This window comes from Sapajus apella, unplaced genomic scaffold (assembly GCF_009761245.1).
Source record: "Sapajus apella isolate SASKATOON/1434 unplaced genomic scaffold, GSC_monkey_1.0 scaffold125, whole genome shotgun sequence".
NCBI classification, from domain to species: Eukaryota; Metazoa; Chordata; class Mammalia; order Primates; family Cebidae; genus Sapajus; species Sapajus apella.
This window is the reverse complement of record NW_022437065.1, coordinates 3,878,324-3,899,952: the sequence shown is the minus strand read 5'-3', so window position 1 is coordinate 3,899,952 and position 21,629 is coordinate 3,878,324. Positions and strand designations below refer to the sequence as shown.

The 21,629-nt window shown below is 37.7% G+C and overlaps 1 protein-coding gene across 6 annotated transcripts in view; it reads right to left on the bottom strand.

Annotated features, from left to right (window-relative positions):
- Positions 1-21,629, bottom strand: part of USP9X (ubiquitin specific peptidase 9 X-linked) — a 144,614-nt gene that overhangs the window by 31,804 nt on the left and 91,181 nt on the right. For all 6 annotated transcript variants that reach the window (XM_032261673.1, XM_032261672.1, XM_032261675.1 and 3 more), the window contains exons 22-30: positions 16,253-16,383; positions 15,746-16,024; positions 13,720-13,845; positions 12,274-12,399; positions 10,921-11,087; positions 4,251-4,359; positions 3,874-4,020; positions 3,113-3,259; positions 1,886-2,108 (exon numbers count right to left, since the gene is read on the bottom strand). In XM_032261673.1, the coding sequence (XP_032117564.1) occupies positions 1,886-2,108; positions 3,113-3,259; positions 3,874-4,020; positions 4,251-4,359; positions 10,921-11,087; positions 12,274-12,399; positions 13,720-13,845; positions 15,746-16,024; positions 16,253-16,383 (1,455 nt within the window). The remainder of the gene's footprint in view (positions 1-1,885; positions 2,109-3,112; positions 3,260-3,873; positions 4,021-4,250; positions 4,360-10,920; positions 11,088-12,273; positions 12,400-13,719; positions 13,846-15,745; positions 16,025-16,252; positions 16,384-21,629) is intronic.

The following is a 21,629-nucleotide window of genomic DNA, read 5'->3' as shown; positions in this document are numbered from 1 at the left end:
GAATGAAATGTTATCTTAATATAGCAACATATCCTAATTTTCTCAGTTTTAAATAATCCTAAAACCACATGGGCTCACATCCTGGTTCTGATGCTTATCAACTTTTTTCCCCCCACCTTTAGGTGACTTTCTGTTTCTTCCTAGTAAATGTAATAATAAAAGTAACACTTGCCTTTCTTATGTTTATAATATTTTGAGGAGCAAGCAAGACAGTAATTTGTGATAATTGTAAACCACTGTACATCTTCCTATCTCCCTCCCACCTAATATAAACCTGGAAACAAGTTAATTATCATTGTGTAGGGAACCAGTTAATTACATAATACCGACTGAAAGTTACATAGCCAAAAATGGAATCAGGAAAATATTTATGTGTTGGCGGGGAACAATGACAGATACAGAACAATGCAAAGAACATTGTACTATACTCTATAATCTGTGATTATAATATTAACCCCCATTAAGTTAAAAAAAAATACAATACATAGATTTGATAGGACAGCTCAAGATCTAACCTTTTTAAGCAATTTATTCAGAAATTCCTAACATGTTATTTAAAACTTCCTAACATTCTGAAACACATCAAGAAGTAATTTGACATGTTCTTAATGATTTACTATCATCAGTTATATTCTTAAGTGTTCTCAACAGTGCTTTTCTCTTAAAACGAAGCAGCACCAATCATGCTTATTTCTGCTTTTTCTGTTATTAATGTTTTATATTGCCCTTGCCCCTTTTGAGCTTCAATTTCTTATCTGTAAGGTCTGAAATCTGCAGTCTATTCATGTGCTTGATGTGGGCATTAAATGAAAACATAAATAAGGTGCATTAAAATGGTAACTTCTCATGTTCTAATTTTCAAAGCAGATTTCCTTTAAACTCATAAAAATAATGTTAAGGAACGTCTAAGTGAGGACCCGAAAGGTTTTCCAATACTTGCAATTTAAAGTTTTAAGACTGGGACAGGTGCAGTGGCTCACACCTGGAATCCCCAGCACTTTGGGAGGCCGAGGCGGGTGGATCACCTGAGGTCAGGAGTTTAAGACCAGCCTGGCCAACATGGTGAAACCCTGTCTCTACTAAAAAACAAAAACAAAAAATTAGCTGGGTGTGGTGGCAGGTGCCTGTAAATCCCAGCTACTTGGGAGGCTGAGGCAGGAGAATCACTTGAACCTGAGAGGTGGAGGTTACAGTGAGCCAAGATCACCCCATTGCACTCCAGCCTGGGTGACAAGAGCAAAACTCTGCCTCAAAAAAAATAAAGCTTTAAGTCTGTACTACTCTACGGCATTTAATTTGGCTATTTTTAAATCTGGAGTTTAGATTTTATGTCAGGTTTCATGAGCTGAAATTTATCTTGCCAAATGGCTATACCACTTATAGGGTGACATTTAACAAATGTTTGAATTTTTTTCTATATTAAGGTTGCCTGCTTATAATGGTCTTAACTATTCATTTATTTTTCTTTTTTCTTTTGAGATGGAGTCTTGCTCTGTCGTCCAGGCTGGAGTGCAGTGACGCCACCTAAGCTCACTGCAACCTCCATCTCCTGGGTTCAAGCGATTCTCCTGTCTCAGCCTCCTAAGTAGCTAGGATTACAGGTGTGTGCCATTACACCTGGCTAATTTTTTTATTTTCAGTAGAGATGGGGTTTCTCCATGTCGGCCAGGCTGGCCTTGAACTCCTGGCCTGCCTCCCAAAGTGCTGGGATTACAGGCCTGAGCCACTGCACCTGGCCTATGTTATTAATTATACATTCATTCACTAAAAATGTTAAACTAGTTACTGAAAGAAATATGTAAGTTGGAACTAGAAGAAAAACAGATAAACAGAAATGTGAAACACTGGAATGATCAATTATCACATTATATTTTAAAACACTTACTAGTTATTGCTGTGCCAATGTAATACATTTCAGTCAAAGAATCTACTATTTGTTTGAGATTCCTCACACAGCCAACAGCTAATGCTACAAGTAATTCAAAACCAGCATTAATTGTAGGTGGTGAACCACAGACTGGAATAGCCTGTTCGGCTGGAAGCTCTCCATTTCTCATATACTGTAGGTAAACATTGGATGCAGGAAATATGAAATCATCAATTAATTCCTAAAAAGTTGAAAAGGAGAGTACATATTAGCAATGCTATACATTTTTAGAAAAAAAAAAAAAAGTCTCTTGTAAGTAAATAACTTTAAAATTACTCATTAGAATTTAAGATCTCATTACATCTCAGAAAGCTCACTTAGATTTTCTAATAAAAAAGATCTTCCTTCAAAACACTATTTACCATCATTAATAAACATACCTAATTTCCCAGATTAATTTGTAAATATTAAGAAAGAACTGAATTTAGTACTTATCAAAATTTATATTTTAAATAAGTTTGCTCCTTTAACCAAATGTATAGCAAATTAAACCTATTTTTAATAGAAACAAAATGTACAAAAATAAAACTGTTTCCTTCAGTTATTACATGAAGAAACTCACTAAAGATATACAAGATGCATTCTTACAAAACAGGTTTGCCTCATTAAATAAAATGAATTCAGATTTTCCAAAGAGAAAAATTAAACAATTACTTTATAAAGTATCTTATTTATCTATTTATTTTGAGACAGTGCCTTGCTCTGTTGCTCAAGTTGGAGTGCAGTGGTGCAATCTCGACTCATTGCAACCTCCACCTCCTGGGCTCAAGTGATCCTTCCATCTCAGCCTCTCAAGTAGCTGGGATCACGGGTGTGTGCCACCACACCTGGTTTTTTTTTTTTTTTTTTTTTTTTTTTTGTAGAGAAGGGGTTTCACCATGTTGCCCAGGCTGGTCTTCAAGTCCTGGGCTCAAGCCATCTACCAGACTCAGCCTCCCAAAGTACTGGGATTATAGGTGTGAGCCAGCATGTCCAGTCACAAAATCTTATTTAAATACAAATTTAGAAATGTCTCTTGAATAAGGCACAACTGTATTTCTTAAATTACTGTAAATTTGATGAAGATTTTTTAAAAAAAGATCAAGAAAATACAAAGACTATCTGATACTACTATAAATTATTTAGATTTGATCATCAATATTTAGAAGGTTATATCTCGCTAACAGCCAAGAACACAGAACTTACTTTAATGAGATTAGCACCTCCCTTTTCACAACCAATATGAAATTTTTTCTCAGAAGTTTGAAAGGCCAGTAACTCCTTTGTTACTCCAAGGTGGCCCTCTAAGATCGTTTCTTCAATACCCGTCTCTCCTGTTCTTTTAACATCATCCTGCCAAAGGGGGGAAAAAAAGATCAAATGTCTAGCTTATGAAAGGGAGGTAAAGTGGGGGAGAGGAGCCAGAACAAGACAGAGACGGAGGGACATGATATAATTTCCTTAAGTCTTTCCATTCAAGCAAGTTTGTTTTCTTCAGAACTTTCTAGAAATCGGCTTTATGAACCACTAGAATAAATGCTAATTTAAAGGCTAGAAACTACCAATCTCTTCAGAAATACATTCTTGTATCATTTTGCCCAAATCAAAAGTATCAGATGTTATAATCAAAAGTTCTGCTCTATCAGACTCATTTTTGACATAAACAAGTCAAGAATACTTTTCTTAAAAAATGGGAATTTGCAAAAAGGCCCAAAATGCTAAAGTAAAAGAAGCTGGACACCAATTTCAAGTCTCAAGTAAGCAATCCATTTTACAAAACAAGATATGCATTCATTTTGTGAATCACAGGTTACTAACATCCACCAATGCGGAGTACATTTCTTTGGTCCCTTTTATCAATCTTTGGAATTTTCCACTTAACCAAAATGCTCAAAAAATATAAATCATTAATAAAACAATCTATTTACTAATACTGACATATAAATGTAGTATTAACTTCAACTTACCCTAATTCTTTTTAGCCAATCAATTTCGTTATTGAGAAGAACTTCAGCATTGGGTACATTAATATTACTATTGTAAGCATAATTAAGAAGGTGTCTTAAAAGAGTAAAGTAGTCGCCTGAATGTTTAGCTCTCTCTCTTGCTGTGCTCTGGAAATGAAGTAGAATAGTATCAATTTACATGTCTATGCTCAGAATCCCCTTTCTTAAAGCCAGAGTTAACTAGAGAAGATGACTATAACAGTATGGGAAATTAAGTAATATTTCATTTATTAAATATAGACTGTCCTGACTTTAATGCAGGCTAAAACCACAAATTTCTGAATGTTTCTTGCTTAAAGAATGAATCACATTGATAAGCATATTTTAAAAAGTCTCACCCCCAAAACAGTAAAGAGTAGAGTAATGAAGAAAAGTAGAGGCCGGTGTCCCATGCAACATCTGGTGCACATTAAAAAGAACTGCTCCTGTGCCACCTGACGAACAGTTCTGAAATAAAAATGTTTCACATTTAATACATTATTTTCATTAAAAAAATAACTGTAACATTGTTCCCTCTTGGGGAGGGCAGGTGGGGGGAGTATAAGAGGGAGACAAATTAATAGTAAGGATACAGGATTATCCCACCTACACACACCAAGCACTCAAGCCAACACCACATAACAGATGAGCTTAAGCTGTATGTCCAGGACTACAACCTCAAATTGACACTAAGCGTTTGAAGGATACCACCTTCCAACACCTCTTTCTTCGAAGAGGCTAGAAATGTTACTCTATATACAAAATGCTCTACAGTAAGCCTTATGCATCTTTTTGGCCTTCCACAGAATTTCATTAAACTGTGGTTTTGCACAACAGCTCTGTGGAAATTCTATAGTAATCACAGTAAGGTTATTATGGCAGGTGTCTATTATACCAGGGGTCCCCAACCCTCAGTTCAGAGGGCCGAGTGAGCATTATGGCCTAAGCTCCACTTCCTGTCAGATCAGCAGTGGCATTAGATTCTACAGGAGCACAAATCCTACTGAACCATGCAAGGGTTCTAGCTTGTGTCCTCCTTATGAGAATCTAACTAATACTCATGATTTGAGGTGGAATCCTTTCATCCCAAAACCACCCCCCACTACCTCCTCAATCCACAGAAAAACTGTCTTCCATGAAACTGGCCCCTGGTAGCAAAAGGGTTGGGGACTGCTGCCTTATACCATACTCTAGCAGTTCTAAAAGCACAGTCCCCAGAGCAGCAACATCGGCATTATCTGGGAACTTATTAGAAATGCCAATTCTCAGGCTCCAACGCAGACCTCCTGGATCAGAAATACTAAAGGTGGGACCTAGCAATGTGTAAATAAACTCTTCAGGTGAATCTGATGTGCACTGAAGATTGAGAACCACAGCCCTGGCAAGGTGGCTCATGCCTGTAATCCCAACACTTTGGGATTACAGGCCAAGGCAGGTGGATCACGAGGTCAAGAGATTGAGATCATCCTGACCAACATGGTGAAATCTGTCTCTACTAAAAATACAAAAATTAGCTGGGGGGTGGGGGGGTGGTGACACGCGTGCCTGTAGTCCCAGCTACTCGGGAGGCTGAGGCAGGAGAATCACTTGAACCCAGGAGGTGGAGGTTGCAGCGAGCCAAAATCGTGCCACTGCACTCCAGGCCGGCAACAGAGCAAGACTCCATCTCAAAAAAAAGACTGAGAATTACAATACCATATTTTCTCTCTGATGTGCCATGGGAAAAACTTGCTGTGGTTCCAGTACTGGGAATCATGGATCTATCTTTTTTAAAAAGTGTGTTATGTATTATATAGGCCTCACTAGAAAAAATGCTTCAAGAGGACAGAGACATCATCTATTTAGTTAACATTGCGCCTCTGGAACCTAGAATACTATCTGGCATATAGGAGGAGTTCAAGAACCAGTTATCAAATGTGTAGTCTATCTCCATTACAAAGTAAACTCTTTCAGGGTAGGACTCTTCTTGATGCCAGAGGTCCTAGAACCTAGAACAATGTCTGACATATGGAAGATGCTCAACAAGCATGCATCTGCTAAGCATTTGTGTATATCTTAAAGACATCACAAACTGTATTTCATGGATAACTACATTTCTGTCTTTGTGCTAGTTACTAGAGAACTCAGAACCTAATTTAAAGTACAAGTGTAAAGGACCTGACCGCATATATTCTGTGTACTAACTCCCTCCCTAGAGGGTATCTTAGGTTTGTAAGAACAGTCCATAGGCCTATAAATCAGAGGGATTCCGGAGCCCCTAACATTTTTGGAGGTAGAATTTGGGGAAAATCCAAGTAAACCAAAGTCAGGCGTAATTACTTTTCTGGGAAGCAAGCCCAAAACTTTTGTCAGATTTTCAAAGGTATATGTTACTCCCACTGCTTTGGTTTACTCATTTTTCAACAAGTTAGGTATACAGCCCAAATGTGGGGATGCGGTAGGCAATACAAAGTTGATGCTTGTCAATTCCTGATAAAACTTCCCTGAGAAAATGCAGGCTTCTATAGTGCTTCAAAAGAAACACATTTCTGTCAGCAAATCCTGTTGCCTCTACCTTCACAACAGTCAGTCCCTTTTTAGACAGGGTTTCCATCTGTCACCCAGGCTGGAGTGTACTGGCACAACCTAGCTCACTGTAACCTGAAACTCTTGGGTTCAAGAATTCTTTCCACCTCAGCCTCCTGTGTAGTTAGGACTACACGTGCATGCTACCACATCCAGCTAAAATATATATATATATATATATATATACACACACACACACACACACACACACACACACACACACACACACACATATATATATATATATATATATATACACATTTTTTTCTTTTTCTTGAGACTGGGTCTTGCTCTGTTGCCCAGGCTGGAGTGCAGTGGCACGATCATGGCTCACAGTAGCTTCAAACTCCCCAGGCTCAGGTGATCCACCCACCTTAGCCTCCTGAGTAGTTGAGATTACAGGCATGTGCACCATGTCCTGCTTATTCTATTTTTTTTTAGAGATAAGGTCCCACTATGTTGCCCAAAGCGGTCTCGAAATCCTGGCCTTAAGTGATCCTCTGGTCTTGGCCTCCCAAAGTGCTGGGATTACGACCACAAGCCACTGCATGCAGCCTACTGTCATCTTTCATTTGAATTCATAAAATAGCTTGCTTTTCCTGCTGTCCTGTGCACTATTCTTAACCAGAATAAACTTACAGTGTTAAGGTGGAGCACATTATTTCTGTGCTTAAAACCCTCTGAAGGATTCCCATCTCATTTAGGGTCAGAGACAGTGTTCACAATGAACTATAAAAACCCTCACAGAGTGTTTGTTATCCTCTCTGACTTTACTCCCAACAACTGTCCCCCCTCCCCAGCCTCCTCTGCTCCATCCACTCATTTCCTTGCTGTTCTTTCACGTGTCAGGCACGTTTCTGACATGCCTGGGCATATACATCTGTTGTTTTTTTTTCTGCTTAAAATACACTACCCCCATTAGCCACATGGATTATTACTTTGCTCTGAAAGGTAATGATAAAAGGCGACCCCTAAACAAAGCTATCACCTTTGTGAAGTCTTCAACCACCCTATATAAAAACTTAACTCCACTCATGCTCTCCTTATGCCCTCCACACTATACAGCCCCTTTTCCTGCTTTACTTCATTCCCATAGCACTTATTCTTATCTGATAGGCTTCTCTTATGTCTTCTCTTCCCCTAACCCTTTTGGCACATAAGCTCCTAGAAGGGTAAGATTGTGTCCCGTTTTGCCATATCCCTAGTGGGTAGTGTCTTGTACACAATAGATATTTGATCAATATTTACCAACATATACACGAGACTGCCTATACCACATTAAAATCAAACACTGCTTAGACCTTAGTATCATAGGCCTTCTGTCAAACTGACTCCCACTAACCTCCTAAACAGTAATATCCTTGACTCCTTTTCTACACATTAAACCAAATACTCGGCTCTGCTCTGAAAGCACTATCCCAGGAATGGCAAAATCAAATGCTTTCATGGGTCAAAGAAGTAACATAAATGAGTTAACTAGGCAGGGAATAAAGCAACAGGCTGTGGAAACAGCAAAAAACAACATAATATCTAAAAGAATTTAAATCCACTGCAACTAATTACAATAAAATAAGGTCAGTGTCATCATGAGGAAGCAGACCATCTAGCAGGAACACAGAGGTCAAGGAAACCTTTCCTAGTTTATGGATAAGGAAAAGTTATCAGAATATGTGGCACTTAAGTTGAAACTTCTGAGTAGAAGCAGGGACCAAATTATGCACTGCTTATAAGCCAAATTTAAATGTTGGGACTTAATTAAAAGATAATGGGAAGACATGGGAAGAAAATTTTAAGCAGGAAAGCAACAAGATCCTATCTTCTAGAACTCACTCTGCTTGCCATGTAGTCAACAGATTAGAAGAGTAGAACACTACAGGTGGAAAGATAAGGGTACTACGACTGTCCAGGTAATGTGTCCAGATTGCTTAGGTCAGGGTAGACCATGAGGAGGAAAGCATATGGAGTCCAAAGACACATGAAATAAAAGCCACATAACTGGGAGTGAGAAAGGGAGAGGGAGAGAGAGCAAACTGGCAATGCCCATCTTCTACTTTGATGCACATATAAATTCTATCCCAAACATGAGCTCACATGCTACATTCTGCACAAAACCTTCACTTTTGTTCTTTCCAGGTAGAAAGTAAGCTATTCCCCTCCCAATTCTCAAAGTATTTTACCTTTTATGACATCAATTTCTGTCTCAAAGTTCCTTGAGTGCAAGAACTGCCTTGACTTTGGTTTTAACTGCCAAGCACATAGGTAGGAACTCACATATTTGCTGGTGGATTATAATTATACCCAGAGCCAAATTTTTGTGGCAGAAATGTCAGAACTCAAGAGGCAGTAAACCTTCAGTCTTAGCTTTAGCATTTAGTGATATGACCTTGTCAGACATTTAATTTCTATAGTCCTTGTGCCTCTCCATCAACAAAGTCTACTTCTGAGTTGCTATAGGGACTAAGTGAGAAGTATCTTGTAAGTAACTATATTTAACCATGACTATAGGATTATAAACTCCATCTGAGGGGCAGACTTGTACACAGCTCGCAGTCCCTTTTCTGAAACCCCTGGGGCCAGTATGTATTTAAGGATTCTGTTTTTTTTTTTTTTTTTTTTTTTTTTTTTTCCCTTTTTGAGATGGAGTTTCACTCTTATTGTCCAGGCTGAAGTGCAATGGCACCATCTTGGCTCACTGCAACCTCTGCCTCCCGGGTTCAAGTGATTCTCACCTCAGGCTCCCGAATAGCTGGGATTACAGGCACCCAACACAATGCCCAGCTAATTTTTTATATTTTTAGTAGAGACGGGGTTTTACCATGTTGGCCAGGGTGGTCTCGAACTCCTGACCTCAGGTGATCCACCCACCTCAGCCTCCCAAAGTACTGGGATTACAAGCGTGAGCCACCTAACACAGTCTGGGGATTCAGGTTTTACAATATTAATGCCAATAATTAACGTCCAAGTTAGATTTTCTGAAAATTCTTACCAATGGGAAATAATGGATTTTGAACCCACATGGGCATTCAGATATTTATAAAAATCAGGTACCTAAAACTCAAAAAGATCCTAACTTACAACACCCTCCTTATTACTGCAGACAATGTAACAGTGACATAATGAGATATCATGTTTCCTACAGTACTTTACCGCACTACTTGCAATTATCAGGGAAGAGAGGGGAAAAATGGTTCTGACTTTGATATAAAGGGAATTTTCATAAAGGGTAGAGGGCAAAAAAATCTGTTAAATCAAGTTCCTTAATACTTATTAGACTAAGAGGTGAAACAAGCTCCTAATTTGAAGATTTTTAAAAAACCAATATAGAATAATAAGAAACTTGCTACCCTCCAGGTTTGACTTATTTAAAACTGTTGGCTAATCATCTTTTCTATCCTCACTACTCCCACATGTATGCATCATTAAATGGAACTAGACTTACTGAACCTATTTATCTTTTCTAATGTGCAGAACTGTCTTCTCTAGAAGGTGGCATGCCCAACCTGATTTGTGGGGATCCTATTAAAGGAGTTTCTGAATAGGCTGGACTGGATGTCCTCAAAGAACTTACCGAAGGAACTTCTTAAAATAGGTGACATTCCCACTTTAGAACCACTAAATCACTTTAGACTCTAAAGTGACATCCCCACTCCAGACTCCACATCCTCTGTAGTGGGCAAGTTGAACCTACCCGTGACAGCATGTACATTTTTAAAACTTTACTTATCACTACACTTCATTTCAACAAATGGCTTATTTTGACTTTACATTAACCTTTCATCAATGAATTTTGTCATTATTGAATGGCATGTGACAGAAATGATAAAGTAAACATTTTCTGTGTCTTTTCACAAAATATAGATAAGACAGATTAATTACATATAATGGTGACACTAATAAAGCTCGTTTACAAAGTTACTGTATATGAAGGTCAGGATTAGATTGATATAAGGGGATGGAAACCAACATTTTCTATAAATCTGACTGATGTGCACAAAAAGAAGCCCAAAACAAAATTACTGTCACTGATTAAATACTCTTGAAATGAAAACAAGAGCTTTATACTGATCTTTATTCTCAGTGTAAACTGCAAAAGTTCTTACAATGACCCGGTCTTGGAAGTTTTACATCAAATTCATTTTGGCTTACAAAAAAATCTGGCAATGTCCTGTATCATTTAAATCTTGCAAACTAGATTTTTAGAAACAAGCTAATCTATATACCTCCTAGGTAAAGCTAAATTCTAAAATTAGAAAACATCATGCTTTGACAATTAATATTGGCATTTGCAGAGACTAAAACCAAATAAATTTAGGTTAAGCAAAACACTGTTAAGTAATAAAATTTTCCTCAATACCAATGTGCTATAGAGACAATATTTGACTTTTGGGATACATTTTGCCAGCAAAAATTAATTCACGCCACTTATAAAAAAGTAAGTTTCTTACAGTTAAAAAAGATACTTACTTGCTGTGACAGTGCAATAGTAGGTCAATGATGAATGTCTGCCAAGCCTTTTCTTTACTAAGAGCATCTAAGGCTGTTGGAATCAAGGCAAAACATAAGGTCATCACTTCCAATGCTTCACAGCAAACCTGTTCGTCTTCCAAGTCTGGCTCATTGCCTGCATTGGTCTGTAAAATTATAATCAAGAACAAATTACCCAAAGAACCATTTAAGAAAAATCTCATACGACTTCTAGTTAGTCCTTAAAACTCACCTACTCACGTAAACCACCTGGCCTCAGCCTCTCTGAAGCTGCATACACCTCCTGAGGTCCTCTTGGAATAGTGTGGAAATGACTTTAACAGAAAATAAAGTCTAATTCCATTATTTTCCTGTGTCCCAAGGAGGGCTGAAGGAGCACACTGACCACACTGCCTTTTTCTTTGAGACTTTGAGTTGTTTACTTCTGAACCAACAACCAATCCTTTCTCGAGAACCACTGTGGCATGCCACTTAGGTACTTTAGACTAGTTCCATTGTGTAGCTTGCCTATTGTGCCATTTTATTAAAATCCAATTGTCTTTGACAACTACTCAGGAAGGGTTTCAAAGACTTACAGCCTAAAATATGCTTGGGGAGGTATTAATAAAGTCTAACTTGACTTTATTTATCAAAAAGTATTAACTATAGTACATGCCGAAAACAGAATAGGCATTCAGTTACATGCTGAATGAATACCCAGGGCTATGCCAGACAGATACTATAGAACATGAACATATATCCTGGGCAAATCAGGGTTATGTTGGACATATAAAGGAAGCTCTACCAAGCTAGGGAAGTTCCTGTAACTCAATTTCTCCTCCTAAATATGTAGCATCAGGGGCAGGCACACACGATAAATCAAAAAGCCAACCACAGCTTCTCTTCTGTAGATAATTTGCTTAATCTAGTAGAAGGTCAGGAATGATATCTAATTGGCTAACACTCTTATTTTTGACTGCTTTGAGAATCAAATAAAAACACTTAAATGCCTTGAAACCATAACTGACAAACCAAAATTTACGCAGGACAGAAAGGTAATAAAAGAAAAAAAAGAATGGGATTAAGCAAATTCAGTATGAGACAATTCTATCTGATCCCCACAAGAAGCTGAAAAAGGCAATTTCATTTACAAAGCAGCCCCATGGCAGGATTAAGTACTTAATTTTCAAAATAAAATTTTACTATATTCCCAATATAACTATCGGTTATTTTTCAACCATTAACATGCAAGTGATTGGATTTTTTAAAGTAGCAAACCTAATAAAAATCAAACCATATGCACAATTAAGAAACATTTGTTTGCAAGGAATATAGTTCTGTAGTAATTCTTACCTTCTCATAAATTTTAGTGATTTCTTCATTTGGGCTAAATACTAGCTGTAATGATCCACATCCTGATGCCCAGATAATTTTTTGTATAGCTCTAATTACACAAATATCAGGCATATATCTTGAAGCCTGAAAGATAATGAGTAAATAGAACTGTTGATAGAATGAGAGTAAAATTATGATTAGAAAAACAAAAATGCTTCACCTTGTAAAGGAAATAGGAATTACTATGTAGTACCATTGTCTTTAAATTCCCAAGTTGCCTTTGTCTTTCAAAGAAAAAGGGGGGGGTGGGGGGCCTCTGGCTCTGTCACCCAGGCTAGAGTACAGTCGTATGATCATAGCTCACTACAGCTTTGAACTCCTGGCCTCAAGAGATTCTCCAACTTCAGGCTCCCAAGTAGATGGAACTCCAGGCATCTGCCACTGCACCTGGCTTATTCCCCATCTCCCGACTTTAAACAGCAAAGTATGCTACCCAAGTTATCTGGCCCTTTACTAGTATACTTTAAGACTACAAAGATGACAACCCTTCCACTCATAGTTTCTTATCCAAGAAAAATGAAAACTTATGTCTACACAAACACTTGTACACAATGTTCACATCAGCTTTATTCACAGTCAAACAGGGAGAACGATCCAACTGTCCATCATCACATATATAAACAAAATGTGGAATATTCATAACAGCGTACTAGTTACCAATAAAAAGGAATGAACTACTGATCCACACAACATAGATAATTCTCAAAGTCATTAGTGAAAGAAGGCAGACATGAACACACACTATAATCCAATGTGTATAAAATTCTAGAAGACAAAAAATACTCTCTAGGGACAAAAAGAGCAGTGATTACCTGGGGAAAGAATAACTGCAAAGCGGCATAAAGAAAGAGTGATGAAAATATTTGGTTTTGACTGCAGCAGTGGTTTCACACACATATGTCAAAATTCAGCGAATCTGGCCCAGGCATGGTGGTTCATGCCCATAGTCTCAGCACTTTGGCAAGTTGAGGTAGGTGATCACCGGAAGTCAGGAGTTCGAGACCAGCCCGGTCATCATGAAACCCCATCTCTACTAAAAATACAAAAGTCGGCTGGGTATCGGGGGAGGGGGGCTGTACTTGGGAGGCTGAGGAAGGAGAATCACTCGAACCTGGGAGGCAGAGGTTGCAGTGAGCCGAGATGGTGCCACTGCACTCCAGCCTGGATGACAGAGTGAGACTCTGTCTCAAAAAACAAACAAACAAAACAAAACAAAAAAAACCCACTGAATCTGTATACTTTAAAAGGATGCTGTTTATTATACATAAAGTTGATAAAAAACAGAAAGTACTAATAGTAGACAAAACCGATATTAAGAGGACATTATCTATAGAATGAGACAGTGATTAAAATAAGTGGGCCTAGGAAAATTAAAATTGTGACGGAAGTCTTGATAAAACTAACCTCATCTGATATCTGCTGAGCAAGACGAACTGACACATTTCTAAGCATGCACTCGGATGATGGATTAGGAATGCTCTGAAGGGCACTTTGTAGCACCACTGCTTGATCATGGGTAACCTGGTTGACCTGAAAAAAGTTAACCATTATATTTGGGGTAAATAATTTGTACATAACCAGACCTAACCATTTGCTCTTCATTCATCACCCATTCCCTCAGAACGACTTCCTTGCATATACACATTATAGAACCTGTGGCAACTTACACAAAAAGCACTACCAACAAGGTGGGCTTACTCTCTTTCTTGTGCACTGTAGTGCCACGTGTCTGTGGAAATCTCCATTCTAGAGCAATCCAACTCGTGTCTCTACATCTGCACTCAGCTTAACTTGCAGGGGATAATGATACACAATAGACTGATTCCAATCTCTTCTAGAGACTCAGTGAATTATTGTACCTCTTCTATGTACATGCCTTGGGCAGACCCTGTTTGTATTCCCCATTGTTATCACATTTTGCTTTGGGAAAAAAAAAAAAAAAAAAAAAAAGAAAAATTCTTCCAGAGAAGTTGGAGAGGGAAGGAGGGAGGGAAGGAAAGAGGGAGGGAGGGAGGGGAAAAATTAAGGAATACTGAAAAAGCAGTAAGAGGATGAAAGGTACCCTAGTTTTTACTTAATAGTATAATCAAGTTGTTAAATCAGTGAAACAGGTTAATTTCATTAAGTAGTTGTTAGCAAGGCAATTCCGGCTGCCTTCAAGTTGTGATTCCCCTCCAATATACTACAAATATTTCTACAATATTAAGATATTTCTGTATTACTAATTTTGCATTGGGCTCCCTACTGTGAGCTCACTGAAGAGTAGAGGTTATTATGTACCTCTGTACCACAGTGAAACCTTCTCTGAATACTGAAGAAAGGTGAAAGTGGAAGCATGTAACTGTTTTCTGTGTACTTCATTAAGCATGTGTGTCAGGGATCATGACAAAAATCCATTTTTATCCTAACAACAAGCTGTCTTTTAACTTAAACTACTTAAAAAAGAAAATCCTAACAAAAACGGGACCTGTGATACAAAACAATATATAAAATTTAAGCCATTTTTTACAAAAAATTCCTAACACACACCCAAGTGTTGAAAGTAGAATTAACTCCCATGTACATATTATTTAGCTTCAGAAATTATCGCCAGTGGACCAAACTGTTTAATCTAACTATCCTCCCTTGCTTTTCATCATCTCTCCACCCCAGGATTGTTTTTAAGCAAATCCTGGTTACCATATAATCTAACCTGGAAGTATCTCAGCAATCACTTCAAAAATTTGGGGGTGGGGGGGGTCTCTTCCTTTTAAACATGACCACAATATTATCACAGCTAAGGCAACTATATATGATATTACCATAATTATCAACATTCTGATCTCCCCAACTGAAACCTAAGCCATTTCTAAAGAAGAAAATCTTTATTCCTAGAGCTTTTACTTTCTATCAGTAACTTAGTAAAACCATTGTTTATGATGTTCATAAAATTTTAGTTAGAATTAAATGCATAGTTTGATCTCTCAAAAATAAGTATCAAATTCTGGCATGTCTTGGGAATTTTTAGTGACATGATCAAGAATGCCACCAAGGCAGAAACAGAGTCAAAATGAGCTCAGAACTTGGGTTTTAAGCCCAAGGTGGGAAGGGAAACTAGCAACAAGATAAACCAATTGCATCTCTTATTACCATCTGTGTTTTTATATATCTGCCAGGCACAAGTTAATGAGATTCATATGGAATTTTTGTTAGGTTTAAAATAGTTGAAAGTCAAGCAAGATTTAAGTGGGCAGGGAGAAACTACCCTCTCAAATTATTAGCAGTCAGTGAAAAGTATTTATACTTTTAATACAAACATCATAAAGAAAACCTCTGAAAGGTACTTTGAACATTGAGTCAAACTTGAACTCTACACTTAAAATGCTAATTAGTTTTACTTAAAAAATTTCTATCTACTATTATAAAAAGATTTTTAAAAAGTCTGTATTACCGGTGTCATGGGATTCACACCTTCTACACCTGGTTGACAAGCTTCTGCCACAGCTCGAACGTGACCATAGCCAATGGCAGTTAGCAAAAGCTTGGCTATTTTAAGAGCATTGAGGTAGGCACCCCTTCGAGTTTCCATATCTGCATTTGGTAGGAAGTTATTTCTGGTTAGCATACTCAGTACAAGGGGTAGGCCACCACTTTTCAAGAAGTGAAACTGAAAATCAGAGGAATCATCAGTCAGAGGTGCACCAGCAGGCATTAACAAGGCATAGACTACCTGTAAAAATAGAGAAGAGGGGGAGAGGGTTGTATTAAAAGATTTTTTAAAAACTTACTTCTATTTATACTATTGTCACTGCCAAGAAATTCTTGACCATTTCACTATTATTTCAAATTAATATTTCATTTAAAAAATATTTCATTACAATCTTACCCAAATTATTCACATTACCATATGAAAGGTCAAATTAAAAAACACAGCATTTAAAAGGGAATAAAAACGAACCTCTGTTAGATATAGCACTTGTGAGGCTGAAGGACCAAAGAAAAGTGAGTCAAGAGATGGACTAAGGCTGCTTTCTCCAAGTTTGGCATGGTCTAAACAAATAGCTCTTAATTTTTCTATCGTTGTGCTATCTGGGGGAAAAAAAGAGACAGTGTGAAACAAAACATAATTCATGTGTTCATGCGTATTTAACTTTTGATATCTTGAAGACCATATTAATATGGATTAACAATCCACTCAAGTCAGGCTATATAGGCTCAAACCTGGATTGATTTAAGGAAAAAAAAAAAAAGTGGGGGGAACCAGGGCTTTTTAATCAGTTACTCTAAACACAAAGCATCTGCTATTCAGGGACCTCAAATCAACATACCCTACCCTCAGCCAGTGGAGACAGAAAAAAAATACATTTCAAAAGGAATTAGTTCTGACTGAAAATAATAAGAAAAAAATTATAAGCTCTTCCCTCCAACTTCTTTACTGTTTGCCCCGACACTACATATTAATTGGCTTGCTTCACTGAAAGAAACAAGAAAATAAACCCTAAAAAGCAAACATCAAAAAAGGATAAGTGCCTATGTTCATTCACCTCAAAGCAATCAGAGTTTTTGTCCTTTTGTCATAATATTAAAACATAAATTTCTTTTAAATTATGGTGAAGACTGCCATGTTCTCACTCATAAGTGGGTGTTGAACAATGAAAACACAGGGACATAGGGAGGGAAACATCACACACCGGGGCCTAATGGGGGGTGGGGGGGACTAGGGGAGGGACAGCAGGAGGTAGAGGAATTGGGGAGGGATAACATTAGGAGAAATACCTAATGTAGATGACAGGGGGATGAATGCAGCAAACACCATGGCATGTGTATACCTATGTAACAATCTTGCAGGATCTGCACATGTACCCCAGAACTTAAAGTATAATTAAAAAAAAAAAATTACAGTGAAAAGGCACAGTCGGCTGGGGGGAGGGGCGGCGCGCATAAGATAATCCCAAAATACAATTAAGCATTAGCTACCAAATACTCCAACTTTATTAATAGTCAATCAACCCTGGAAAGTATTTTGATGATCAGGTTATTTCTAAGGTAACTGCCCTATGAATAAAAAAAACCACTTGATAAATAATTTAAAAAAAAAATTTTAAAGTATGAGTTCCTAGCAAAAGGAGAATCTAAAAGAAAAAAAAAAGAAAAATTTTAAAGTAAAAGCTTCTTTTAAAGAAAAGAAAAATGATGAAAAATTACTATGTTTTTCTTTGGGTAAATGAATTTTTACAGGCCTAGAAAGAGCAGCCAGTATCTTACAAAGTTTTCAATTTGTGTTGAAATTATCACTTCTCTCTATTCTGAAGGGATAGCAACATATATAACCAATTAAAATATTAAGGTTTTAAAATATTTATGAATATCTTCTCATATCATTGACTATTCATCTTTATCATTTTATCTGATTACTAAAATGACAATGTTATTTTACCAGTTTAATACCTATTATTGGGCATTCAGGTTTTTGCCTCCCCCGACCTTTTTAAACAACAAAGAACCTAGCAACTGAATTTTTATAATTTTCCCCATGCAAAACCCTGCAAATGGCATGAAGAACTTGAATATAATGCTCAAGACTTGACATATAATGCCCAATTACTCCTAAAAGCAAACCAATTCACGTTTAATCACTGTATCTGAGAGTATCTTGCTTGGCTTAAAAATATTCTGAGTGAAGGATGGAGGCAAAAGGGAGTAGGAGAGGAGAAAAAAAAAAAAAAAAGAGTTCAAGAAAAGGAAGTTTTTTTTTTTTTTTTTTGAGATAGGGTCTCACTCTGTCACGCAGAATCAAGTGCAGTGGCATGATCACAGTGGACCACAACCTCAACGTCCCTTTGCATTTTTTTTTTTTTTTTTTTGGTAGAGACAGGGTTATGCCATGTTGCCCAGGCTTATCTCAAACTTCAGGGGCTCAAGTGATCCTCCTACCTTGGCTTCCCAAAGTGTTGCGATTACCAGCCAGAAGTGGTGAACTCTAAGCAAATAACTTAATGGTGCTGAATTATAGTTTATTCATTTGAGAGATCTGAATCAAAGTAACTCAGTGGCCGTTCCAGCTCTCACATTTGTCAACCTACATTATTTTAGTTCCCTCATTATATACATGTTCATTTTATAAAAAATGGAAGACAGAAAAATTTAAGCCAGACATAATCTGTAATCCAGAGTTCATTACGACTTTAGTTTATTTCTTTCTAGTCTTTTGAAAAGATACCTAAGCTTTGGGAGGTCAAGGTGGGAGGATTGCTGGAGCCCAGGATGTCAAGACCAGCCTGCATAACACAGCAAGACCCCCATCACTACAAAAAAATTTTCAAAATAAGCCAGGTGTGGGCCAGGCGCAGTGGCTCATGCCTATAATCCCAGCACTTTGGGAGGCCAAGGTGGGAGGATCACTTGAGGTCAGGAGTTCAAGACCAGCCTGACCAACATGTGAAACTCCATCTCAACTAAAAATACAAAAATTAGCCGGCGTAGTGGCGTCTGTCTGTAGTCCCAGCTACTCGGGAGGCTGAGGCAAAATAATCACCTGAACCCAGGAGGCAAAGGCTGCAGTGAACCAAGACTGCACCACTGCACTGCAGCCTGGGCGATGGAGGGAGACCCTTTCTCCATGCATTAACCAAAAAAAAAAAAAAAAAAAAAAAAAAAAAGGAGCAAGCCAGGTGTGGTGCTGTGCACCTGTAGTCCCGCTACTCCTAGGCAGGAGCCTCACTTGAGGCTAGAAGTTTGAGGCTACAGTAAGCTAGGATCATGCCACTGCACTCTATCCTGGGCCACAGAGTAAGGCCCTCTCTCTTTAAAAAAAGATAAGAAAGGAATGTGCCAGGCACAGTGGCTCATGCCTGTATTCCCAGCACTTTGGGAGGCCGAGGCAGGCGGATCACAAGGTCAGGAGTTCGAGAACAGCCTGACCAATATGGTGAAACCCCATCTCTACTAAAAAAACAAAATTTAGCTGGGTGTGGTGGCATGCACCTGTTAGTCCCAGCTACTTGAGAGGCTGCGGCAGAATAATCGCTTTAACCTGGGAGGTGGAGGTTGCAGTGAGCCAAGATCACTCCACTGCACTCCAACCTGGGCGACAGAGTGAGGAATAGAAAAGGAGGAAGGGGAAGGGAAAAGGGAAAAAGGAAGAAGGGGAAAGGGAAAGGAAAGAGAAAAGCTAGAGAGAAAGAAAGGAAGAAGAAATGGCATTTAAGCTACGTGTCCCAGGTGAATTAACAATCTATCTGTGCCTCAGTTTCTCCATCTTTAAAATACAGATAAAATTAATAATTTCCTTATAGGGATGGTGTGCGGTTTATCAGTGCTAAGAACTTACAACAGACTTTTACAAAAAACTGTATTAGATACAGAGAGGACTGCACAAGTTTTAAGTTTAACAGCACATCACAACAAGGGCACTTGGCTTCCAGCAAAGATCAGAATGAACAGAAGTGTAGTTAATGACTGGGGAAAAAGCACCTGATTCTACCTTTCCCTTCCATTTAAAATACATCCAAAAGTGCACAGATACTAAATGATCGCCCAAATGTTACACAGCTAGTTACTATAGCCAGAAATAGAATTTCTAACTACTTCTTATTCTTAGAGCTCCCATTTCCTTTCTTATTCAAGAGTTTATGTGTCTAAAACATGGTGACAGAGAGTGGGTTAATGTTTATTGAATACTAAGTGCCAGTCACTAGGCTAGGGGTGTTCCATACATTGTCTCATTTAATCCCTGCAATTATACAAAAACGTTATTATCCCAGTTCTAAGGATAAGGAAGATCTAATAAACTATGAAACTTATGTTTAAGGCCATAGAGTAGCAATTAGAAGCAGGATTTATACACAAGTCCATTTGAGTCCAAAGCCTATGACTTTTCTGCTGTAATACAACCATTACTAGCTTTTTCAAAAGCTGGCTGTTTCAAATTTAGGTATTATAGTATATAAAATATGAAAAAAGCACCTGCTTCAAGCTTCCTAACGGGTCTGACACAAGCTCATGCTTGCCATCTGGTGGCATTAATTGCCAATCACAAGATCAAGGATTCGGTGGTAGGTTTCCATTTTTACAATATGTCGTGAAGGTTGAATGTGCAGTAAAGCAATTCAAGGGCTATTACTGAAATACTAGCAAATAAAACAATGTAAATTCTAAACACTGTAACAGACAAGAATGAAATAAAAAATCTTTGAGGGAAGCCTTAGCTAAAAATCTAATGTGAACTGCTTCTGTCCCATAATAATTGCAAAGCAAGTCCCAACGAGATGTTTAATTTACAAAATGGAGGTAATAAAAGCAGAAGACAGTTTTTAAAAATTATGTGTCAACTAAATATGGTATACTTAACTATATTTATCAGTACTTTACCCCCAAACCCCACTAAAATGAGAATTAATGAATATAAAAATGCAGAAACTCAAAAGAACAAACAGAAGAGGAAGCAACACATTAAACTGCTGTCAACAAATTACTGAAGGCACAGTGAAGATGGAGATAGTTGGTTTAGCTGAACCAAGAAGTGCTTGTGAAGGCAAGGAGAAGAGGGTGCCTATAAATTAGTGCCCCACTAAATCTGAAAAAAGGTAATGGTATGAAAACAACAAACACTTGAGAAGGCACAGATGATTCAAAGCCCTATAAAGACAGAGAGGCTGAAGACTAAGAAGCATTTCCAACTCCGTCAGATTTAGGAAGTTGGGGAAGCAGATTTCTCATTGCTGTAGAAATACAAATATGGAATGGGGACAACTAGGAAGTTGAAATGGTACAAGCATGAACCTGTGTTAGTTAACTGCAGGATACAAAATTCAATATACAAAACTCAGTAGTGTTTTTATATGCCCATAGCAAACTATCTAAAACGGAAATCAAGAAAACAATCTTACTTACAATAGCTACAAAAATGTAAGATACCTAGAAATAAATTTAAGCAAGGAAGCAAAAGATCACTACAAAAAAGCTGATGAAACAAAGAAAAACAGGACACGAATAAATGGAAAAATATTCCATGTTCATGGGTTGGAAGGGAAAAACCCATCTTGAGTTGATTTTTACATACGATGAATAATAAAGGTCTAGTTTCATTTCTCTGCATATGGATATTCAGTTTTTGCAACACCATTTCATGCAAGACTGTCTGTTTCCCCAACTTCCTAGACCTGAGGGAGGTGTCACGAATATTGTTAACATGCCCATATTACCTAATGCAATCTAAAGATTGAATCCAATCGCTATTAAAATACCAATTATATTCTTCACAGAAATAGAAAAAAATGTCATTTGAGCTGAATCTGCAAGGTAAAACAACAAAAAAACAGAAATATAAAACATTC